The sequence below is a fragment of the Panthera tigris genome, chromosome C1 (assembly GCF_018350195.1).
Source record: "Panthera tigris isolate Pti1 chromosome C1, P.tigris_Pti1_mat1.1, whole genome shotgun sequence".
NCBI lineage: Eukaryota > Metazoa > Chordata > Mammalia > Carnivora > Felidae > Panthera > Panthera tigris.
Genome location: NC_056667.1, coordinates 158191096 through 158213775, shown reverse-complemented (window position 1 = coordinate 158213775; position 22680 = coordinate 158191096). Strand labels below are relative to the sequence as shown.

General features: G+C 49.3%; 1 protein-coding gene across 5 annotated transcripts in view; it reads right to left on the bottom strand.

Annotated features, from left to right (window-relative positions):
• The window catches only part of GAD1 (glutamate decarboxylase 1), a 38798-nt gene extending 18178 nt beyond the window's left edge, over positions 1–20620 (bottom strand). For all 5 annotated transcript variants that reach the window (XM_007074588.3, XM_042997322.1, XM_042997323.1 and 2 more), the window contains exons 1-5: positions 20482–20620; positions 16995–17057; positions 11296–11454; positions 9690–9932; positions 3722–3812 (exon numbers count right to left, since the gene is read on the bottom strand). In XM_007074588.3, coding sequence (XP_007074650.2) covers positions 3722–3812; positions 9690–9932; positions 11296–11454; positions 16995–17057; positions 20482–20563 — 638 coding nt within the window. In that variant the 5' untranslated portion in view covers positions 20564–20620. The remainder of the gene's footprint in view (positions 1–3721; positions 3813–9689; positions 9933–11295; positions 11455–16994; positions 17058–20481) is intronic.
• Between the last annotated feature and the right edge of the window lie 2060 nt (positions 20621–22680).

Below are 22680 nucleotides of genomic sequence, written 5' to 3'. Positions count from 1 at the left end.
CATTCCAAACTAAGGCAAATTGATTAAGGCTTCTATTTCTCTTGTGGCAGAGTCTGTTGGTTGCTAACCAGTATCAATTTTCCTTTGCTTCATTCAGTTTTATTCAGGGTTGTAATTCACCTAGATCAAAGACTACATTTCCTAGCCTCCCTAGGTGTGGCCATGGGACTAAGTTCTGGCTGAAGAGATGCTATGGGAACTGTTGTGTGGAGCTTCTGGAAAGGTTGCTTAGAAAGAAAGAGTGTGTTCCCCTTTTGACCACGCCCCTCCTCCCCTCCTTTCTTTCCTTCATCTTCCTCCCTCCCTCCCTTCCTTCTTCCCTCCCTCTCTCCCTCCCTTTCATCCTTCCTTTCTTCCTCCCTCATTCCTAATTCTGGGACACATAAGTGATAGCTAGAGCTCCAGCAGCCAGCCTGCACCATGAGGTGACTCTCAGTATGAAAGCCATGTGCTACAATATGGATTAGAAAAGCACAAGGAACCTGGAGCTCTGGTGACTGTCAAACTGGGAACTTCTTTAACGGGAGAAATAATTTTCTATGTAGACTCTCTAACTTTCCACTCCTCTTAGATTTCTCCTCCTTACAGATGTGGCAGCTGGCCCATCTTCACCTTAAAAGATAACACATCTGAGAGGAAGCTTAGAGAGCCCCTCTGGTGTCCAGAGATGATGAGAGACAGAAACAAAAGAGCTGGGAGGCATCTCAAATGGCAACGGTGGCCTGTGTAGTGGCTGCCTCTCCTAGGCGTGTTCACTGCACCTTGCATACAACAGGCCCTTAAGACTGGTGCCTTTCCAGTCTTCAGAACCACTCTGTAGAATGGATATTATTATCTCCCATTTTCTGAAGAAGGAACTGAGTCTCAGAAAAATTCAGTGATTTGCTTTAAGATCTCAGTATATTTCTGAGTCAGAATTCGTCTTTTACCTCCCAGCTGCTTCTCTATGATGAATGAGAACTGCTTACTGCAGATTCCTCTCTAACAACTTGCCTAGCAGTATAAAATGACTGATAACTGCCACAGAAAATTTCTCCTGCGTAATTTCTATGAAAATAAAGCACTAGATACTTGAAACCATAACCTCGTAACAAGGGGCTGTGATAGATCTTGCCATTAAGATTACGGATTGTTGTCAGGTGCATGAGGGAAGGCTGCTGTTTGCACTTGGGCACTGCTCAGCCTGCAGAGTTGTGCTCGGTGGCCCTGTTTTGGAAGAAAAGAGCTGGACGTGCCATGGACAACTACACATTTGTAAAGTTTTCTTTGGATCTTCATTGGGTCCTTGCTCGGAGAACAGATCTCAAAGCTACATGCACAGGCAGGTGTAAACGCATGAACGTAAATGTTCTATTTTCTGTGAACAGTCAGATACCTTACGCTTTGCCACTCAAATTAGGAGACCACATAGTTCTTTCTGAAAGACTATATTGAGGAATATAGTCATTACTTTCTATTACCAGTGCCACCCAAACGCAATGATAGAGCAGGCCAACAAAATGAGTATGTCACTAATTTTGCCTACTCTGCCAAAGAAAAATCCTTTTGCCATTCTTTCCCAGGTTATTTTGAACGCTGTCCCCAGCTGGAGAAGGAACTGTCTCAAGGGAGCAAATTTCTGCATAAGCTCCTGACAGTGCTACCACATTTCATGATCTTCCAGGGGAACTGACTTAGAACAATTTCTAGATAATAGTTATTACTTCTTCAGACAATGCCTTGTCTCTAGAACTGACAGAAACTATTTCACTATGTTAAATAACCTTCTCTATCGATCTGTTGGAATCGGATCATATTTTATAAATATCCATTGTGTTCAGTACAGCTGCAATTACTATGTGCCATTTAGTTGGACTGGCCTTGACCTCAGATGGCTGGGACATATTTTAGTGTTTCATGGCTGAGCTGAGGTAAGGAAAGAGTAAGAGACTTGATTTTATGGACACACAAAAAGGAGAATTTGTGAGATCTCTTTGGTTGAAGAAAAGCCTTTTAGGAGACTATCTGGTCATGAACTCACAAAAGAGCGAGTTCCTTTAATTTACCTTGAGATGGGCCATATATGTTAGGAAACTGCAGCTGAGAAGCCTACAGGATACACACTTAAAGATGCTGGGTGAATTCAGTGCCTGTGTTAATATGAGTACTTGGGCCTTAAAGGATATATAACTTTCTACCTATTCTATTTTTCTCATTTATTTTCCAAACAGTTAAGTTTTTTTTAAAGTTATACTTCCTAATTTAAAATTGTTCCTTAGTATGAGATGTTCCAATTAAGCATTAGTGTCTTTTTTCAAGTTATAATTAGTACATCATGATGTCTGGGCTTGCTGATATATTTGTATCTCACAAATCATACCACAGTAAAGGTTGCAAAGGCGAGTTTTTTTTTTTTTGTTTTTTTTTTTTTTGTTGTTAGAGGAGGCCAAACAAGCAATTGTATCTTTGATCCCAATTCCTCTTGTCTCTTCATAGCCTCGGTGCTCCAACATACACACACTGTGACGTTGACCATGACTTGCAAACAGGGAGCATGAAAATCATTTTTGTTTTCAATCAATTTAATCTCCTGTGCCTTTTAGCACTAAAAACCTCACTTGTCACGTTTGCTTCTAAAAATCGGTCACTGCTGTTTTAAATTAGCAAACTACGCAGGAATCCTTAATTAATAAAAACCTTTCTGAATGTAGCTAAATATTTTGAGTCACAGCATTAAATAGCTTTGGAACACACATGTATCAACAGATAATTTTAAAGTGCCTTCTCAGGTTTTGTGGCCAGTAGGAATTTGTTGAAGAAAAATAGAATATCTCGAACTTTAATAACTTACATTCTGTCTTGATGTCAAATGGAATTTCTCATCTTAAACAATACCACCCTTTCACTTATATTCATTTTTCAAATCTACTTCACCATGAACTTAGAAAGTGGGTGGTTATTTTCTAAATATTTCCACGGTGACTAATGTAATTCTTCTATGGTTATTTTAAAAATTATTGTTAGAAACTTGTTTTATTATTTTCCTCTGGATATTTTAATAGAATGTGGTGCCATGGGCTGGGTGTATAGATAGTGGTAAAGCATGATCATAGTACTCAGAGAAAAGACAGTACTCAGTAGGCTATAACGACCCTCCATCAATTCGTGACCTGTCCTTGTCTCCAAAGAGGGAGTATATATATAAAGGAGTCTGTGGGGGTGATTGCAAGAAGACTACCCAGGAAATCCTTGCACCTCCAGGGCCTTAGAGTCAGTTTCATATAAATTTATAGGAAACTGGAAACAAATGAAGGTTTTGCCAACTCAAGTACAGAAAAAAATGTCAAATTCAGAAAAACAATGAGTTATTTTGAAAGGAATATATATCACTACCAGCTGAATTTTGTTCTAGAACTTTTAGGTAAGCAATAGGTGGGTCAAACTAGTTTGTGGCTTTCTGGCAGCTTTAACTGTGAAGGAAATATGCCCTAAGTGATGAGGACCAATATACTTAGGTGGGAAAACAGACCAAGATCATACTCCAAAATGTGACCTCTTTAGATGCATCTTTAAGAGACATGGATTCTCTTAGTCTAATATAAACTTAAAAGATTTTAAGAGAAAAGATGACTAAGGTAACTGTAATAACATTATTATAGAACCATTGGAAGTGGGCTTTTAAAGCAACAAGCCATAATCACACATCTTGGTTGCTTACATGAAAATAATATGCGGAACTTACATATTGGTATTGGCAGTTGATGTCAGCCATTCGCCAGCTAAACCAATGATATCCAGTCCAGTGGAGAGCTGGTTGAAAAATCGAGGGTGACCTGGAGAAATGAGTAACAGGCAAGCATCAAGGCAAACATAGATTTTTCAAGCTATCTTCCAAGCAAAGGCTGGCCACACTGATGGGCTCTTTATCCCAAGAGTCTAACAGGACTTCCCAAGGATATGGGGGAAGGGAGGGCAGATTGACCTACCCTATTCCAAACTTTAGCATCAGTGATGTTCCCAAAACTTATGTTTCTGAAGCTGAATCCTTAAAAAAAATTTTAATGTTAATTTATTTGAGAGAGAGAGAGAGAGAGAGAGAGGCAGACGTAGAACCCGAAGGAGTCTCCAGGCTTTGAGCTGTCAACATGGAGCCTGACATGACTCAAACCCACAAACCGTGAAATCATGAACGGAGCTGAAGTCAGATGCTTAACCAACTGAGCCACCCAGATGCCCCTGAAGCAGAATGCTTTTGAAGTTAAAAAAAAAAAATCCTATGTCATGAAACTAATAAGCTTTCCAGTATCTAATTTATTGATTTTCAGATGAACTTTTCTGTCATAATGATTTTTTTAATTACAAATCTGGATAGAGTGGTCCTGATTTTATCCATAAATGTTTCAACTTTTAATTGAACATCCCAAGGATTTAACCCCAAATCAACATTTACTGATGGAGGAGAGCCTTCAGGACTCAGAGAGGATTTGTGACTCTGTGGCCCAAACCAAGCCCGGGGACGGTGCGAGCTCTGGCCCTGATGTCTCTGGGTCTCTATGTCACTCAAATATGATGTCAAGCATTAGTGTGTTTTTGTCCATACATAGTCAGGTGACCCTTAAACCAAACTTATTGCTGAGATAACGTGGCATCTCCTCTGTGAAACAGAGGCAAATATAGCTTCGTTCACTCATCAAGTTGTTGGTAAAATAATTATTATTACTATATAACCTTAAAACCGGTTATAACACGAAGTATGCTTTAACAGGCTTTGTTCTCAGCAAATTCAGGATTGTTGCCAAGTTTTGGCCAACTTGGCATTCACAGGAAAACTCAATCCCACATCAGCAGGCTTGGCTAGGCTGTCACGAAGGTGTCAATGCAATAGATTATCTAGGGGTGTGTGACAGAGAACTGGTATTAGAGAGAGATGCTGACTGCTGTGCTTCCAGTAGAAATTGCTTTTGCCTCTGAAATAACTGTCAGAGAGCTGGTGTTTGAATGTTCCTGGTCTGAGACCCCTCTCTGAAAATGTCTATTCTTCCTTAGATGTGATGGCGACTCATTTAGAATATCCAGACTATGACTTCTTATACCAGAATACACCAATCTCTGAATCTCAACAGTCCTCAAAAAATAATACTGATCTTCAGGGGGAAAAAAATGAAAGAAGCATAAACAGTAAGCTTAGTGTAAGTATGGGGCCAGATTCCAGATATTTATGTAGATTACTCTAAAAAATGATTCCACTTTGCTCAGTGCCAGCAGAATCTATGAGATCTCCTGCAACATAACAAATTTTGTTGATATCCACTGAAAGACATGCAATATCCATTTGAAAACTTTCAACAATAGACATTTCAAGACTGAATATATATATATATGTATATAGAATTTATCATAAATAAATGCAATTGTACTTTTTGATAATGTATCAAAACAAGCCATCTCTATGGCAGACACAAAAGATGGACAATGATAGATGGACTAACACAAATGTCCTCAAATAAAAGTGAAACCATATTGGGGCGCCTGGGTGGCTCAGTTGGTTAAGTGTCTAACTCCGCCTCAGGTCATGATCTCACAGCTCACGAGTTCAAGCCCCGAGTTGGGCTCTGTGCTGACAGCTCAGAACCAGGAGCCTGCTTTGGATTCTGTGTCTCCCTCTCTCTCTGCCCCTCCCCCACTTGCAGTCTATCTCAAAAATAAACATTTAAAAAATTCTATAGAAAAAAAGTGAACCAGTATCTCTTTGTCCGTTGAATATACGAAGGAAACAAAATTGTCTAAAATCTTACTTTTATCTTATGACTACAGCATTCTGCCTCCAAATTTCTATCAAGTAATAAAATGACCTATTTTCAACTTCAATTTCAATTCTCCATATTCAGTGAAGTAACAGATGATAAGTGTGGTGCTAAGCAGCACATGGCCTAAAGTCAGGTAGGGGGAGAAAGTTATTTTTCAAAGTGTTTCAATGAATAAAAAATGGAGGGGGAAATTTACTAAGAAACACATCAAGCAATTGCAATGTGGGGGATGAATTATAAAATTATAATTTATGAATTACAAAATTCATGAGACCATTGAAAATTTAAACATTGAATATTTGATATTAAGGAACTGTAAATTTTGGATTTTTTTGATCTAACAATGATATTATGGTTATTTTTTATAACGTTTATTTGAGAGAGAGAGAGAGAGAGAGAGAGAGAGAATGCATGAGCTGGGGAGGGGCAGAGAGACAGGGGGGAAGGGGGAGAGAGGGAGAGAGAGAGAGAATCCCATGCAGGCTCCGTGCTGTCAGCGCGGAGCCCCACATAGGGTTTGATCCCATGAACCATGAAATCACGAACTGAGCCAAAATCAAGAGCCAGATACTTAACTGACTGAGCCACCCAGGAGCCTCTTGTGGTTATTTATTTTTTAAAGAGTTCTTGAGAATGAAGAATATTTATGGATGAAATAATATCTTTGAGATTTGCTTCCATATAATAGAGAAGGGAGGGTAATAGGTGAAACAAAGTTGTCAGGAGTTGATAAAAGTGTTGGGTATACAGGGTTGATTGTACTATTCTACTTTTGGAAAAGTTTAAACTTTTCCATAATAAAAAGTTAAAAAAGAAAAACCAAGGAAGTTGGTATATCTACCGTGACTGTGGGCTGACCAGTCTCTGTCTCAGGTCACAGAGAATCTATATATACTAGTTCCTTTTTCAGAGATTGTTAATTTGTGGGGGGTTTTGTTTGTTTTTAATTTTTCGTGATGTTTATTTATTCCTGAGAGAGAGAAAGTTGGGGGGGGGGCGCAGAGAGAGAGGGAGACACAGAATCCGAAGCAGGCTCCAGGCTCTGAACTGTCAGCAAAGAGCTCAATGCAGGGCTCGAACCCATGAACTATGAGATAATGACCTGAGCTGAAGTCGGACGCTCAACCGACTGAGCCACCTGGGCGCCCCCAGAGATTGTTAATTTGTAAAGAAATTTCCAATACCAATATCATCTCTTTACAAACTGCACCCAGATCAGTCTGTTTTCACTTTATTAAAACCCAAGTTATTATTTTGGCTGACTATTAATATCCTTAAAAAAACACCTTCCACTGTGTGTAGCTACCTGTGGGGTTTACCCGATCACTCTGATCTATATCTAAATTACAGATCAGCCACCAGGAGCTGTATTTTCGTCTGGCAGCAATAGTATACTTTCCCAGGGTCAACACCTTGAGATACAGGTTTCACACTGCCTGAGAGATTACAAACTCTATAAACGCAAATATCTGCTCCCAGAAGCTGCTCAGAGGAACAGGGGTGAAGGGCTGCAGGCTAAATATCTAAGTAGAGTCATACACTGGTCTAATAAGAGTCCATGCTTCTATGACCATGTGATGCTTCAGTTTTGGAGGCAATACGAGCTGCGATTATGACAAATCAATTTTTCTTTGAGGGACAACAGTACTCTGAGCTTTGGTGATAAAAGCACATGGTCTCACCTGTCTGAGAAAGTGTGTGGAGAGTGACTTGACAAAATAAAAAACACTGGACTAAAGCAAGTCCAGCTAAAACATACATGGAGAATCCTGACTCTCTTTTGTCTGGCTACATAATACTACTTGATCTCCATCAGGGATAGGTTAGCCATCAGACCAAGGTGAGCCGCAACTAAACTGATGAGCAGGCTTTTCTTTAAAAATCAAACAAAGACTGGGCGCCTGGGTGGCTCAGTCGGTTAAGCGGCCGACTTCGGCTCAGGTCATGATCTCGTGGTCCGAGAGCTCGAGCCCCGTGTCGGGCTCTGTGCTGACAGCTCAGAGCCTGGAGCCTGTTTCAGATTCTGTGTCTCCCACTCTCTGACCCTCCCCCGTTCATGCTCTGTCTCTCTCTGTCTCAAAAATAAATAAACGTTAAAAAAAAAAAATTAAAAAAAAAATCAAACAAAGACTTTATAGCATAATTAAGTCTTGTCCATCCTGCAGTTATTCAAGGAAGCCACACTCGTTTCAGTGGTCTTGGCACACCTCAAAAGCTGTTTGGGATTCCTTATTTAAAAATGCTTCTTTGGCCAGCCTATTCATTCCAACACTTGGTTTTTGTCACGCAATAGTCTCACTCAGCTCTATCACCCCCAACCTCCCTAGTCTTGGCCTTAAATCTATCTTTCAAGTGACTAGGAGGAGTGAGAGGGATAACAAAGGAGAGGAGAGGGAAAAAGAATAAAAAGAACAAGGGGCTATCAGGGGCTCCCCTGTGGTGGCAACTATGCCATGGACTGCCACTTCCTGTAGATCTGTCTGCCCAAGAGCTCGGGAAAGCCAAGCTGCTGTGGGGGAAAAACAGCAGGAAGGAGAAACCATTGCTCCACTCCTAGGCTTAGAAACAGCCAGTCAGAGATCCAAAAAGTCCTTCAACTTGAAGCACCTGGGAAGTAACCACTTTGGCCAGGACCATTGACTAGAGAGGGTTTCTACAACATGAAAAGGAGGCAAGAGAGCGTCCTCAAAGGCCTCCTATTAGAAATAGGATTTAATGACTCAGATTGTCTAAACTCCAGAGGTTAGAGTCAGGTGCAAATGGTGTGTATGTGTGTAACATTTTTGCCTAGACAACAGAAGGGGTTGTGGGTTGTGTCCCTCAAAAATATATGATCAAGTCTTAGTCCCTGGTTCCTGTGAATACCACCTTATTTGGAAAGAGGGTCTTTGCAGATGTAATCAAATTAAGATGAGGCCATAATGGAGTGGAGTAGGCCTAATCCAAAGAGTGGTGTCCTTATAAGAAGAGAAAACTTTGGGGACACTTGGGTGGCTCAGTCAGTTAAGCACCTGACTCTTGGTTTTGGCTTAGGTCTGATCTCATGGGCATGGGTTCAGGCCCTGTCGGGTTCTGCACTGACACCATGAAGCCTGCTTGGGAGTCAGTCAGTCTCTCTCTCTCTCTCTCTCTCTCTCTCTCTCTCTGTCCCTCTCCAACTCACACTTTCTCTCTAAATATAAATAAGTAAACTTAAAAAAAAAATAAGAGAAAACTGTGGACACATTCGCAGGGAGAATGCCATGTGAAGGTGGAGGCAGGGACCGGAGTGATGCATCTACAAGCCAATGATGCCCTCATCCACCAGAAGCCGGAAGAGGTAAGGACAGAGCCTAAGAATCTTCTAAGAGGGCATAGCCCTGCACACCTAAATTTCAAACTTCTAAACCTCTAGAACTGTGAGAGAATAGATTCCTCTTGTTTTGAGTCACCTGGTTTGTGGTCATTTGCTATGGCAGCCCTAGAAAACTAATACAGAAAGGGAGGGAAATGGGCCCAATTCTCCCCTGATTTAGGGGCAGGCAAGGGTAAGATTTATCAGAATGAAATAGGCATGAAATGGAGGAGAGAAAAGAAGCAGAGGACAGGTCATTCTCCTCTTTTTAGGTTGGGAAGAGCCTAAAACCAAGAATGAAAACTCTTTTTACAGAACTTGAAATAGCACCACGAGTTTGTATTTCTTAATTTATGTTTACAACAAAAAATGATGATGAGCTTTTGCCAGACTTAGGCCTTCCACCCACTGCCACTGTCCAAGGTCGTTCTGTGGTCACTGAACATGTTGCAGCTTTCCCTCATCAGAGTTTGTGCTTCACCTTGAACATGAGTTTGCTGTCCTCAACTGGCAAGGGTGCAATGGGGGGCGAATTTCCCGCTGCACGTCCGCCTGGCTCTCACTCTTACCTGTACGAACCCCATACTTCAGGGTGTCTCTGCAGTCAACCAAGATCTGTTCCAGGGATTCAGGGTGGTCAGAGAGCTCCAAGTTGAAGCCCTCCATGCCTTCCAGCAGCTGGTGCGGGTGATGGAAGTCCAGCACCTTGGTGGAGCGATCAAATGTCTTGCGGACATAGTTGAGGAGTATGTCTACCACCTCCAGTAGGAACTGCACAGTTTGTTCTTCCCCGTTCTTAGCCGGAAGCAGATCTGAGGGGGAAAGCCAACAAGGGGTTATCGCCTGGCTCATGTCTGAATTGCCTTAGTCCAGACATCCCTAATATCAGCCATGACAGCTTTACAGACCTGCTATATTCCAGGTTATGTATACACATTGAGAATCTGATGTGCCGTCTCCCCAGAAAAATGCACATATGTCTATATACAGAAGTTGTGCATAGACTTTCTGAAGGTTTACAGACTGTCTGAGAGTTAGGCTGCTCATAAGTGGAATGGAGTGCTTTGAGAAGCCATGAGCAGCCTACTCCTACTGTGGTCCACTTGCAGGCTGACTGAGTGCCCGTCAGGTATGTGATGGAAGGAGCCTCTGTCTTGCTCCCCTGGGACCAGGCGTGTCCCTCTACATCTGTTTAAGACACTGGCTTTTTGGTTGGGCATTATGATATGCTTGATCATTGATGGCAGAGGGTGAGGGTTCTGTGGGCAGAGGCTGAGGTCCTCCCCTGAACAGAATGGTCCGCTGTAGTGTCCTTGGATAGAAAACTAGAGCTAGAAGATGGGCTCAGAAAAGTAGGAGAGGGAACTCCCATCTCTCTCCCTCTTGACCTCATCCTTTGAGCTTGGACTTCGGGATATCTGGGGGTGATTTTGGGTTCTAGCCTGTGGGAGGCAGAGTCAGGCTGGGTTAAGCAGGGAGGAAAACTGTAGGGGGCCCAGCTGCAGTTGTCAGCCATAGTGCAAGAGCTGATTGGCTGTACATGAGGCTCTGTATCGATTCACCGGATTATCTCTGAGGTGCAGTGAAGTCCTATTGACTGTTTGGGTCTGGCCTCTATGGCCTGTGGGGAGTTAATGGAAGGGGGCAGGTTTACCTTCAAGCTGTTTTAGGAGAGGCTGAGAAAACCCTCCTGAGACCAGAGTTGTGGGGACAGCAGTAATTAGTGAAAGATCTCCAAAAGGAAAAGGAGTTTCAGAACAGCACTTGGTCTTTAGGCCCAGCCACACAGCTTCCCACAGAGTGATTTTCTTGTTGTTGCCAACCCTGAAGGATAACTGCTACCATGGGAATCACTGGATTTTCTTATATGTAAGATTTCTTCACATTCAGAGATTCTATGAAACCATATTTGCCCCTGCAAGTGTCTTCAGAGTTGACTGTTTTTATTGACTGCCCTCATCCAGGATCCACAACGATGAAGTCCTGGGCAGTAGGGAAGGAGGGAGTTTATTCGTTCAAATATTGGAAAGGTAGTTTCTTGACAGTTCAGAAAAAGTAATGACATTTTTGATAACAGAAGTATAATTACAGGAAAAAGTCAAGAAACTCAAGGCACCTACTGGATAGGACTGGTGAGGGTTGGGGGCATGGAGAGGGTAGGAGGGTGGGGACTACCTCGAGCAAACAGGTTGGAGAAGTCCGTCTCCGTGCGCCGGAAGCGTCCATCCCTGTCGCTGTTTTCACAGGAAAGCAGGTTTTTGGAGGACTGCCTCTCCTTGAAGGCGCTCACAAGCCGGCTCTTCTCTTCCAGGCTGTTGGTCCTTTGCAGGAAGCCTGTAGCACAAGATGCCGGGTCAGAGGGAATGCACTAAATTCCCAGCCTTGGAGGGTCAGCTGCCAGGCCAGATCTGCTCTCCAAGCAGGGTTTTTGCTTCTCGTGAGAAGAAGCAGAGTATCTGCATTTTATATATAAGGGCTTTGGCACTGCTGGCCTCCAGGCGGGGAAGGGGCAATGCCAAGTGTCATCAGTGGCACAGACCCAGTCATGCAAGAGAGGAAAACAGTAAGCAAAGCCCATCCTCCTCTCTGAACATGACACTGAACTCAGAATTAAGTCCATTGGACAGCTTCCACTCCAGTAACTAGCCCCGGGATGGGGTTTTAAGGGGAAGGACACAATTGGAGAGGATGCTGCCGGCACTGGGGTTTATGGGAGGTGCAACCAGAGGAAGGAGGAGGTGAGGACCAGCAGAGGGAGGAGTCAGGGAGGACCAGCACTAGGGGTTAGGGACCCCTAGGGAACATGCTTTCCTCAGGCACCAGGTAATGCTCACAGGGTTGAATGTAAGTATAATTTTTCTGACCCAAACATGACATGCAGCTGTCTCCACCCCACCCCCTCTCCTTGAATAAAGGTACTGGGGAAAGAGACAAGGAAGCCTAAGGCCTTATGTGTGCCGACATTTAATTCTATAAATACTTACTGAGCACCTATCTTTTCTTAATGTTTATTTTTGAGACAGACAGAGAGAGACAGAGTGTGAGCAGGAGAGGGGCAGAAAGAGAGGGACACACAGAATCCGAAGCAGGCTCCAGGCTCTGAGCTGTCAGCACAGAGCCCAACACAGGGCTCGAACTCAGAAAGTGCGAGATCATGCCTGAGCTGCAGTCAGACACTTAACCAACTGAGCCACCCAGGCGCCCCCCTTACTGAGCATCTATTGTGGAAAAGCACTTTGCTAAGCATCTAAGATAGGGGATAGATAGAGATAAATGAGACAGATCTCCCACCCTCCACAAACTTACAGTTTGGCAGATGGTGACCAACATTGGAGTAAAGCTAGAAAGCCATCCTAGAACTAAACAGACTGAATTCCGAGCCCAGGGTGGGACTCAGAGCACCTCACCTCTGCTCCTCAGAAGGAGGAGAAATCTCTCCCATCTGAGGTGAGCAGCACAAGCACCAGTGGCCAACAGAGAAGCAGGTTGAGGCAAAAGAGCCGGACACTCTGCCAAGGAGGAGCACCCTCTTTCCCTCAGTATCTACACCCATTCCTTCTGGGGCTGGGGACCTGCAGACCCACTCCTTCCCTCAGCATCTCCTCCAACCTTGCCTCAATCTTAGCCCCAAATGCAACACACAGAAAAGAAGAAGAACGTTCTAAGCTTCTTGGTGACCCCAAAGCTGTCTTTGTAGGTACCAAGATCCTTGGGGAGTCATGCACATCACAAGGCAGGCTCAGCGGAAAGTCCCAGGAGGTTCAAGGAGAGACAAGTTAATCTGGGGAATGCGGCTTTACTTCCCCAGGACTGCAATTCAGTGGCGAGGGGTGGAATAAGGAGGGATGCAGGGGGAAGGCCGCAGTGGTTGGAATCCTCCCACACACAGGAGGGGGGGGGGGCTATTTTTGGAGGGAAGAATAGGCAGCAGGCCGTTCATTCTTCCCAGCACTCACCTTGTAAACTTATTGCTAGAGCCCCAAAGGACATCAGGAGAGGGGTAGGACACTATAATAAAGCTCCACAGTTGGATGTAAAGATGGGGGTTGTATCCTTTCCCTCTCCTCTTCCCCTACTTTCAGAATTTCCCCTACAACCCCCAGAGTTCAAAACCTGGAGCCAGCACTCATTTGCCACAGGGATGCAGGAGCACTTGGCCCGAGAATTCCAAGGCTGCTCACCTGCTCCTGGAACAGCGAGCTATGGAATTTGCCAGGCTAAAAAGACCAACCATGTGGCGTAGTGGAAATGAGGTCCTACTGGGTGAACTCTTACTCTTTAGGTCTCTGACCTCTGGTTGGCTCTGACTCACTCTTTGGGAAAGCCATAAGTCTCTACCTTGAAACCCCTTAGAAACGCCTTTCCTCTGGGCAGCTGCAGGACCTATGACCTTGATGTAGGCTTGGGATGTTATCTCCAAAGGAGGTGCTGACACAGGCATTCCCAGACGTGTCCTGATAGTATTGAGAGATGACAATTATGACACAACTTTAAATCTGCATCTCATCCTTGGGCCACACTTCCTGGAGTGCACTAGGAATCAATGTTTCCTATCAATCCTGTACTTATGAATAGCACACTTCCATTGCATCATAAATTGTGTTTAAAGCCATTAATTTGCTATATAAATTCTTACTGCATATTGCTATCAGAATAACAATTTCTTGGCAGGTATTTGTTTTCTAAGACATTGGGAGCCTCACAAAAGGTAAATGATCCAGACCTCTCATGGCTCTGAGAGGCTCTGGAAAGAAATGTATGCTTCTCCAAGGATGACCAGGTGGAGGGTGACATTGAAGTCAGTGCTTTGGCAACTTCCCTGGCTAGCAAGGGGTCCTGGAAGCAGGGGTCCCTGACACTGAAGCAGACTGTATTCTCTCTTGCTCTGCATACCACCCATGAGAACCTAGTTCAAGCCTGTGAGTGACTGGTAATCCAGCTCAACACTCCTGAGAGGCAAAGAGAAAACCAGAGGCAAGCTTGTAGCACTCTAGCTAGTTTTAAGGGGAGATCAGGAGCAGGAGGGGAACCCTGTCATGACTCCTCCTCTGGGCAGTGAGGAGATCCTGAGGCTGATTCCTTACCCCTACCCCTAAACTCAAAGGCCTGGGGGCCCACTGAGTGGGGAAAGAGTGTAGGGAGCCAGAAAGCACTTGACTTGAGCTAGTTGTTTCCAAATGTGGCTAAGTAAACCAGCTCGGAGGCTGTAACTGGTAGCCAGTTTTAGAACTCTGCGTACGTAAGTGATGGAGGGCCAAGGACACAGTGAGAAGTTAGCAGAACCCAGAGCCCAAACTTTGGGCTTCCTGCATCGCGTTCTATTTAAGTCATACCACCATGCCTGTAGCTACCCTACTCTACATCTTGGCAGACCCTGGGTTTTCTCTACCTGATTATTTTCCCAGAGGATTCTGGCATCACCGGGGAGACCCAGGGCCTTCCTTGCAGCTTTAGTCCCTGGCTTCCAAGGAAGGGAGGTTGGTGAGGGGGTGGGAGTTGAATCTTGGCAAGGCACTGAAGATGTTTAGGGGCGTCACCCAGAGCAATGGGGATTTGGAGGTTGGAAGAGGACCATTAATTCTTACCCCGTCCTAATGTGAAAGGTCAAACCAACCTGGGTAGTGCCAAGAAGGCGGCATCCAGGCTGGTGAATGTCTGGGGGGAAGGGAGCCGGGGTGTCTGTGTGTGGGCCAGGTGGGAAGGCTGCAGATTTAGGTCAACACCGAAGATTTCACTTTGGACAGCCAGAGTTGGCCCAAAGTATGGAAACTAAATCTGCCTGGGGTTTTGTTTCCTTTCAGAATCAAACCTAACGTGAAGCCTCCTCTCGCGTGGCCCCCAAAGCTTGCGTATTAGCAGAAGGCAATTTCCCCTCAACAGACTACCAGGCCTCTCCTCCTGTCAAACAGGTTGCGACTTCTCTGAAATTAGTGTCGGGGTACGTGTGTGTTTAGAAACAAAGAAGAAACTCTCTGGGGACGGTCACCTCCAAATGTTCCAGAGTCCTTCCTCAGGCGAAACTGATGCAAACTCGGGGACTCCTATTTTCAGACCCAAGGAAGCTCAACTCTTTCTTGCCCAGTTACCCTTTAGAGACGTTTCAGGTGTGTATCCCGAAGGGGGCAGTTAGACCTTTTCTTCCCCCGACTCGGAGAGGGGGGCGTAGAGGGCAAGGCCTGGGGCGCGAGGACGGACGCAGGGAATGCGGGTGGACGAAGGCTGCCCGCCAGGCAGGCGCAGGACCGCGGGGAAGGCCGCGCTCATCCCAAGTCTCCCCCGCCCTCCCCGCGACCGCGGCGGGCGCCCAGGGCTCGTTCAGTTCTGCTTGCCCGGCTGCATGACAATGACGGCTGCAGAAGCTGAGCGCCGCGGCCGCCGAAGGGACCCGGCGCGAAACGGGCCATTAAGCCGGGAATGGCAGCGGGGGGAGGGGGCTATTTATAGAACAAAGCTCGGCTGCGGCCAGCTGCCCCCGCGCGCGGACGCGGCCCCGGCCTAGCCCCGCGGGCCTCGCGTGCTGGGGAGAGGGTCAAACCCGGGGCCGCCCCGCGCGGCAGGGCTGGGCTTTCCCTGGAAGATGGCTGGGTCTAGTCGAGCAACGCTTGCTCACCGAAAATGCTGCTTGTTGGATCAAAGGGACAGAGCCCCGGAAACGCAGGGAGGGCGCCGCGCGGCAAAGCGGGGGAGGCAGGGTAATTCCCAGAAGCCGTTAAATGCCCCCGGTCTGCTCCGGCCCCAGCTGCCGCCTTCCTCGGGTCCCCGGACGCAGAGAAGCTGGAAGAGCAGGCCCGGGGAACACGCCGTGGCCGGCCCGCGCTCGCGGCTGGGGCGGGCGTGCCCCGTACTCGTTCCGCCGCTATCTCCCGCGCGCAGCCGCTGACGGATGGCTCTTTAATAAGCCCCTCGTTAATCTTCCCCCGCCCCTCCGCCCCCTGCCCGTCCGTATTTTCTGGCCCGATAAGGTTAGAGATTTTAGACGGTGAAATGTAGCAAGGAAAGCAAGTCCTCATTGTTCAGCCGGAGCCACTCGGCTGTGTCCCTTCGAACAAATCTCCTTTTTCCCTTACAAAAAAAAAAAAAAAAAAATTACAGCCCTTGGGCGTTTTCATTTCAGACCATCCCGTCTCCGGAGAAAGGTTCTTTCTCCTTTCCAGCTCCCAGATCTATTTTTCTTCCTCTTTGGCAAATCGTGCCCGACACCCCCTTTCTCCTCTTGCGGCCCCACGCCCCCGCCTGCCCCGTTTTCCTACCCTCCTCTCCTTCAAGGGCAGGCTCCGCAAACCCTCTGGACTGCGCCCGCCCACACCTCCCCCAGGCAGGCCACCGGGGGGGCTGCAGGCAAAGAATGAAAGAACGAAATCTGAATCCGTTATGACATATCGGAGCAAATTCTCAAACTGGGGAGGCCACTTTCAACGTACGTTTGGCGGGGGTAGGGGGCACGACCTGCCAGCCTCCGCCTCAGGCGGAAACCGTGCCTTAAGCCTGCTCTCCAAGAAAACCGGACTAGTTGACCTTTTCTACCAGACCCTCTGGCCGCAGGTTGAGCGCACGCGTAGGAACGACCCGGACGCCGGGCAAGAAGAGCCCGGCTGCCGCGCGGGGGCGCTGTGCTCGCGCTTTTGCGCCTTAGACCGGGGAAGTCCCGCTGGGTCTTGGTTAGTCCCGGACTCCAGCAAAAATGGTCTCTCCCGGCCGGGTCAAGCAAAGGCGGAGGAGGGTTAAGACAGGTAGAGGAGCGTCTCGCTAGGCGTCGGGGCTTTAGAAAGCCATACCCAAGAGATTGGATCTCCTGCGTGCACCCCACTCTCCCAAACCCTCAAAACCCGCGAGCTGCGCGGGCCCGCCGGGCCCCAGCGGGCCCTTTCACTCACCGCAGATCTTGAGCCCCAGTTTTCTGGTGCATCCATGGGCCACGCCGCACCAGGTGTCATATGCTAAAAAGCAAAAGAGGTGCGATCAGTGAGATTAGGAACGTGGGGGACCGGGTCGAGGGCAAATGTGTTCTGGGGAGGAGGAGGCAGGTCTTTCGCCAGTGCTCCTCAATAAAAACTCCTTCGTGAAAGGAGCAAGAAGCCAGATCCGTGGGCCGACGGGCAGACTCGTGCCCTTCGAGGGCCCATCACACTCCCTTCCTGTTCCCACTTTCAGTTATAGAACGGGGTTTCTGGAAGGCCGAGAACCCATGGGACCCGCCCGTCTCTCCAAGCGACACTGGCAGGGGAGCTGGGGAGGCAGGATCGGAGTGGGACAGGGCCGAACCCACGTGCAAAAGACGGGGCCAGGCCGCTCCTTACCCAGGACCCACCCTCCAGGCCCTGTCCCTTGGCCTCCGCCTTGCGGACTCGAAGGGCGACCACAGCAGCCCGGAAAGGGAACACAGAGGCATCTGGGACCAAAACGTCTCATAATTTCTTGGCGGGTCTCCAGCCGAGTGGCAGCTTAAAATAAACTGGCATGAAATGGGGTCGCGGAAGAGTTCAGGAATTAATTGGGTGAAAAATAGTATTTGACTAGATGATCGGGCTCGCATGGCTGCTCTTCAGTCGGACCCAGAATCGAGAAACAATAGTGCGCCTCCGGTCCTCATCTCCGATCCCTTCTTCCCAACCTGCCCCTCATTAACCCTTCCCTCGGACGTCTCGGGTGTGGAGCTGGAGAACGCAAAGGGAATCGGGCGCCTTTCCTCCGGGTCCGAATGGCAGACCATTTCTGCTGCTGTGTTTTCCTTCATTACCAGGCTCAAACTCCTCAGGGTCTATGCTGCCCTCGAGGTTCGGCTTCCAGGAAGGTGCACGGGGGTGCCTGTGGCGCCCGCACTCTAACTGGTGTGGTGGGCCCAGCGTGAAATACCCTTCGTATCTCTCTAAGCAAGGCGCCTCCAATCATTCCCATCCCCCACCCCACCCTGGCCCAGCCTTTCAGCCCCGCGCGAATGTTGGTGGCGATAAGGAGAGTGACATCCATTAAACCCGAGGCACAACAGAGCCCCAGCGGGGAGAAGAAATAGACCGACGTCAGTGAGACAGCAGGTCACAGATGGAGTTCCTGCCTCAGACAGCAAATCGGTGCCAAAGCAAAACCCTTATAATAATACCTGGCGGGTAAAGAGCTATTTCCACTCAATAAAGTGCTTTTGCTTTAAACAGCATCTCCACTAATACTCAGAACAACCCTGTGAAACAAGAAGAGTGTTAATCTTAATACTCATTTTACAAATAAAAACATTGAGGTTCAGAGAGGTTAAGCGAATTTTCCAAGGTTACTCAGCTGGGACATTGGCGTTCAGACCCACTGCACTGCCTTTCAGAGTTGGGGGGGTTATAGTGAAATAAAGGGACAGAAAGATGGGGAAAGGAAGTGAGTGATCCCCTTTGGCTCAAAGAAGGTCCAGGAGCCCGAGTGGCGGAGAGCTGGGAGAAGGGGTCGCTGGAGCAGGAGGCCGAGTAAGGTTGTGCGGATCAAGCAAGGCCACCTCCCAGGAGAGCTTGGAGGGAGAGAGAAACGGAGCCAGCAGGCGGGTAGAGGGTGTGTCTGCAAGGGAGGGTGAGAGCCGGTAGAGAGCCGGGCAAGCGCTTGCAGCTTAGGATGCCGGCTCCGCAGCTGGGCTGCTGGGGGGCGACTGACGGCGTTCTCAGGACAGGTGCTGCACGCTCTTCCCAGGCAGGGTCCTCGACTACCTTCCTTCTGCCTCGGTGGCTTCCGGGCGCGCCAGGCCAGGTGCGGACTCGGGTCAGCGCCTCCACTGGTTCTCGCACCCGAGGTTGGGCGTGTGCGTTAGACCGTGGGCTACCGCCGGGGGTAAGGTTAACGGGGGTGGGGTGGGATGCGGGCAGGACTCTGAGGTGGGTGAACGCAGCGATCGCCCAGCCCTATCAGGCAACAAAAAAGGGGCGGGAAATGTGGAGAGGTCTGGAAAAGAAATCCATCAAGGCCAGAGCAACAGACAAAGGCGGGCAGGCCTCGCGTTCCTCCCGGCCTGTTCCGGCCAGCTCGGCCGCCAGTGCCCGGCTCACGTGCCACCAGGGCTGGCCGCTCTCCCGAGCCCCTCTTTGTTGTGTGGGTAATTGTAGCTCGCCTGGGAGGCGGGGAGAGGGAGCTGCAAAGGGAACTGAAACGCAACCTCAGGACTTAAACCCCGGTCTCCGGGGCCAGGAGCCAGTAGCTGCGCCAAAGAATTGGAGAGGGGGCTTGCCGGATAACAATCCCCCACCTTCGTTTATGGGAACAATTGACATTTTCTCAAGCTTATAGAAAGTGCCATAAAAGCGTAGCAATAAGCTCTTCTAACCACACTGCCACTCCTAAGCCCCTCTTACATAGAAATTCTGGGGCTGTTACTACTGGAGCTGATAGATTGGGGGGGGGGCCGCATACCAATCCAAAATGGGAAAAAAGAAAAACAATTCCCTCATCGCCACACTTCTACAGAAAGGTAGGAAATACATCTAAATTAAAGACAGATTCTGGAAATGGGCTAAGGAGCACACTGAGCTAGAGGTGGGGAAGCATAAAGCCCTCCCCCCCCCCACCCCCGCCTTGTATCTGGTTCCCCCTTTTTTCTCTCTTCCAAATCTGTCAATTGCTAACAGATCTCCTGCCCCGGAGAAAGGATGGGTGCCCTCTCCTCCCGCCCCAGCAAAGCTGCTTGCCCCTTCCTAGTTCCCCACCTCTCTCCATTCAGGTTGCTGCCCGATCCTTGCTTTCTCTTTTCTTTTCTCTTTTTCTTTTTTCTTTTTTTGGTCTGAGATGTAATTAATTGCCTGAAATGTCGAGGCTCGATCTCAAACCGTTTTATGCACCTTTCTCACTCCTGGCTTCTCCCTCACTCGTCAATAGCTCGACGCAAATTTCCAGCAATTAGGGACCCCGAGTTTTCTAAAAGCTGCAATTAACGTCGAAATTTCCGCTGATTATAGACTTCGAGCACAGCGCGGGGGGAAGGGAGGAGGGGGGCCGGATCTCCGCTCAACGAGAGCTGGAGACAGAAAACTCTATTCCCGCCGAGGCTACAGTCTCCTCACACCGCCCTCTGCCCTGACCCCAGTCGTCCCACCAAGCGAAGAAACCACACACAACAAAAACAATACTCTCTCTGTCCGTCCCTCCCCCGAAGCGAAGCCCCCAACGATCGCCGCTGCTCGAACCTTGTGTGGTTCCTACTCTCCAGCGCCCCAGAATCTCCTGGCATCCCTGGCAGTCAAACGACCTCTGGCCAGGACCCAGGTCAGGGCCCCATCTCTTTCCAGCCTCCATCATCTCTGCGTTACCCCTTCCCTTTCCGTCAGCGCAGCCTCCTCACGTCCCAGCGCCCCCATCTTCCCCGCAGTCTATTTGATAGGAAACTGGGACAGAACCTACTTGTGGGGCGCAGGTTGGTAGTATTGGGGTCCGCTCCCGCATTCGAGGAGGTTGCGGACGAAGAAGGGGTCGAAGACGCCATCAGCTCGGTCGTCCTGGGGCCTCTGCTGTCCGGGGTCCTCGGCCAGTCGCTCGCAGGAACAGGCTGCAAAGAGAAGCGAGAGCAGTGCGGGGAGGGCTTCCGGGGTCCGGCGCGGGAGGCGACTGAGCAGCTGGGGGCGCGGACGCTCCCCCAGAAGTCTGGGCTCGGGACAGAGAGGCAGGAGGAAGGGCACCTAACCCGCTGGGCCGGGGTGCGCCGAGGGGAGGAGGAGACGTGCGCGCGATCTCTGGGACTCTGGCGCGGGCAACGTAGCCCAGGGCTGCTCTCCAGTCTGGCGGCGGAGCGGGGTGACCTGGAGTGCAGCGCAGAGACTAGGGGAGCCCAAGGCCAGTGCAAAACGCGGAGGTGCGGGGGATAGGGGTAGGAGGGCACGGGAGGCTCAATGTGCGATTTTCCAGCCGAGCCACGACCAGCCCCATTGGGCTCTCAGCAGCCTGAGGGCGGGCAGGCGGGGGGAGCGCGCACGGGGCGGGCACGTCTGGTTCGGTGTCTGGTTCCCGTTGTTGTGTCTGGCTAATTCCCTGGAAAGAAGGAGGGTAACTGCTCCGGGGACCGGGGACTTTGGTGAGACAAGGTGAGGGGAAAAAAGAGTCATATTTTTACATTCTCTCTCTGACTTGATCGGGGAAGAACTACAATCACCTTGCACTCCAGACAGCAAGAAAGCAGCGGGTCGGAAACCTTGTCCCACCCCGCTTTGAGCCATCTGGAAGCCTAGGATGAGGCTCCGTCCGGGTTTCTCTGTTCCCTCTCCACCTAACTCTCTGAGGTCCCGGGATTTGTCGCTGTACAAAGCCGGAGATTGAGGGGGCCAAGAAAGGACATTACCGGAGAAACGAACTTGCCCTCTGCGCGCTGAAGGCGGCAGACTAGGATCGGTGCGCGACGCCCCTGTACTGCGCTCGGCGCTGGCGCGATGGCTACCGAAGGCCCCGGGACAGAGAGTGCGGGCCAATCTGGGTAGATCTAAGACTCTGCAGAGTAGCAGCCGCCGGCCACAGCCTTCACAAGCACCCTGGGACCCCACACCTAGCCCTGCGCGCGCACTCAATACAGCAACGCAGACAGCCGGTAGACCGCCGCTTCTGGGGAAGTAACAGGTTACCGCTCCGAGTCGCGCCTTTTGGCTGCCGCTGCCCACGAGCCCTTCGGTGAGATCCGCGCTCACAGCCAGGAAGCGTTGGGGAAAATCGTTCTCTCTCCACTTCAGCGCAGGTCTCAGCTTCTGGACATCCCTAGGCGTGAATTTCGCTGGTGCGGGATTGGATGAGTGTGAGGGCGGGGGTCACTGCGCCGCGCACCAAGGGAGAGCCAGGAGTGGGGCGGGCGGGACGCGTTCTGCTCGGGAGAGTAGATGGCGGTCGCCGGGAGTGGGGGTTGGCCAAGAAACCGTGGGTGAAGAGCACCCAGCTGAAGAGCTGAAGCTGGGCACTGGGAAGTCCAGGCGGCCGCGCGCTTACCCACCTGGGCTAGGCGACAGTAAGCCGGGCGCTCCCGCCGCTCTTCTGCGCAGCGCGCAGCGAACCGTTCGGCTCCGGTCCTGCCACAGGCGTGATCTTCCCGGCGTCACCTCCAGCTGCCTCCTCGCTCCCTCCAGCACCGTCCCGCACGCGAGCGCCAGGAGGAGAAGAGAGCAGTCGGGAGAGGCAGCTGCTAGGCTTTGGGGGAGGCGGGGGCGGAGTGGGGAGGCGGGGACCGGCTCGGCGGGGGAATCACGAGGCCGCTGCTTGCGGGGGCAGCTCGTCGGCAGAGCGGTGGGGCTCCTTTGCAGGTGCCTGATCGCCTCTGGAGCTTTAAAGGGCGATTATAAATCCAGATCACGGTTTGGGGCCCGGAAAAAAAAAAGGCCCTATGAGTAATCCAGGCTGTACTCAACGTGCTCTATTTTTTGAAACAGAGTGTCGGGTAAGACGATGGAAAAGATAATTTCTGTGAAGAGTTCTGCCTTGTTGAGTGCTTCTTCTTCATCCCTCTCTCCCTTTCCCTTCCCCTCCCATACTTTTGAGAAGACTAGAGCAGTGGCTTTCTTTCCTCGCTGTCCTCCCGGATCTACGACCCGATGACTCTTTCTTGAGTAAAAGGGAGCTCTGGGGTTG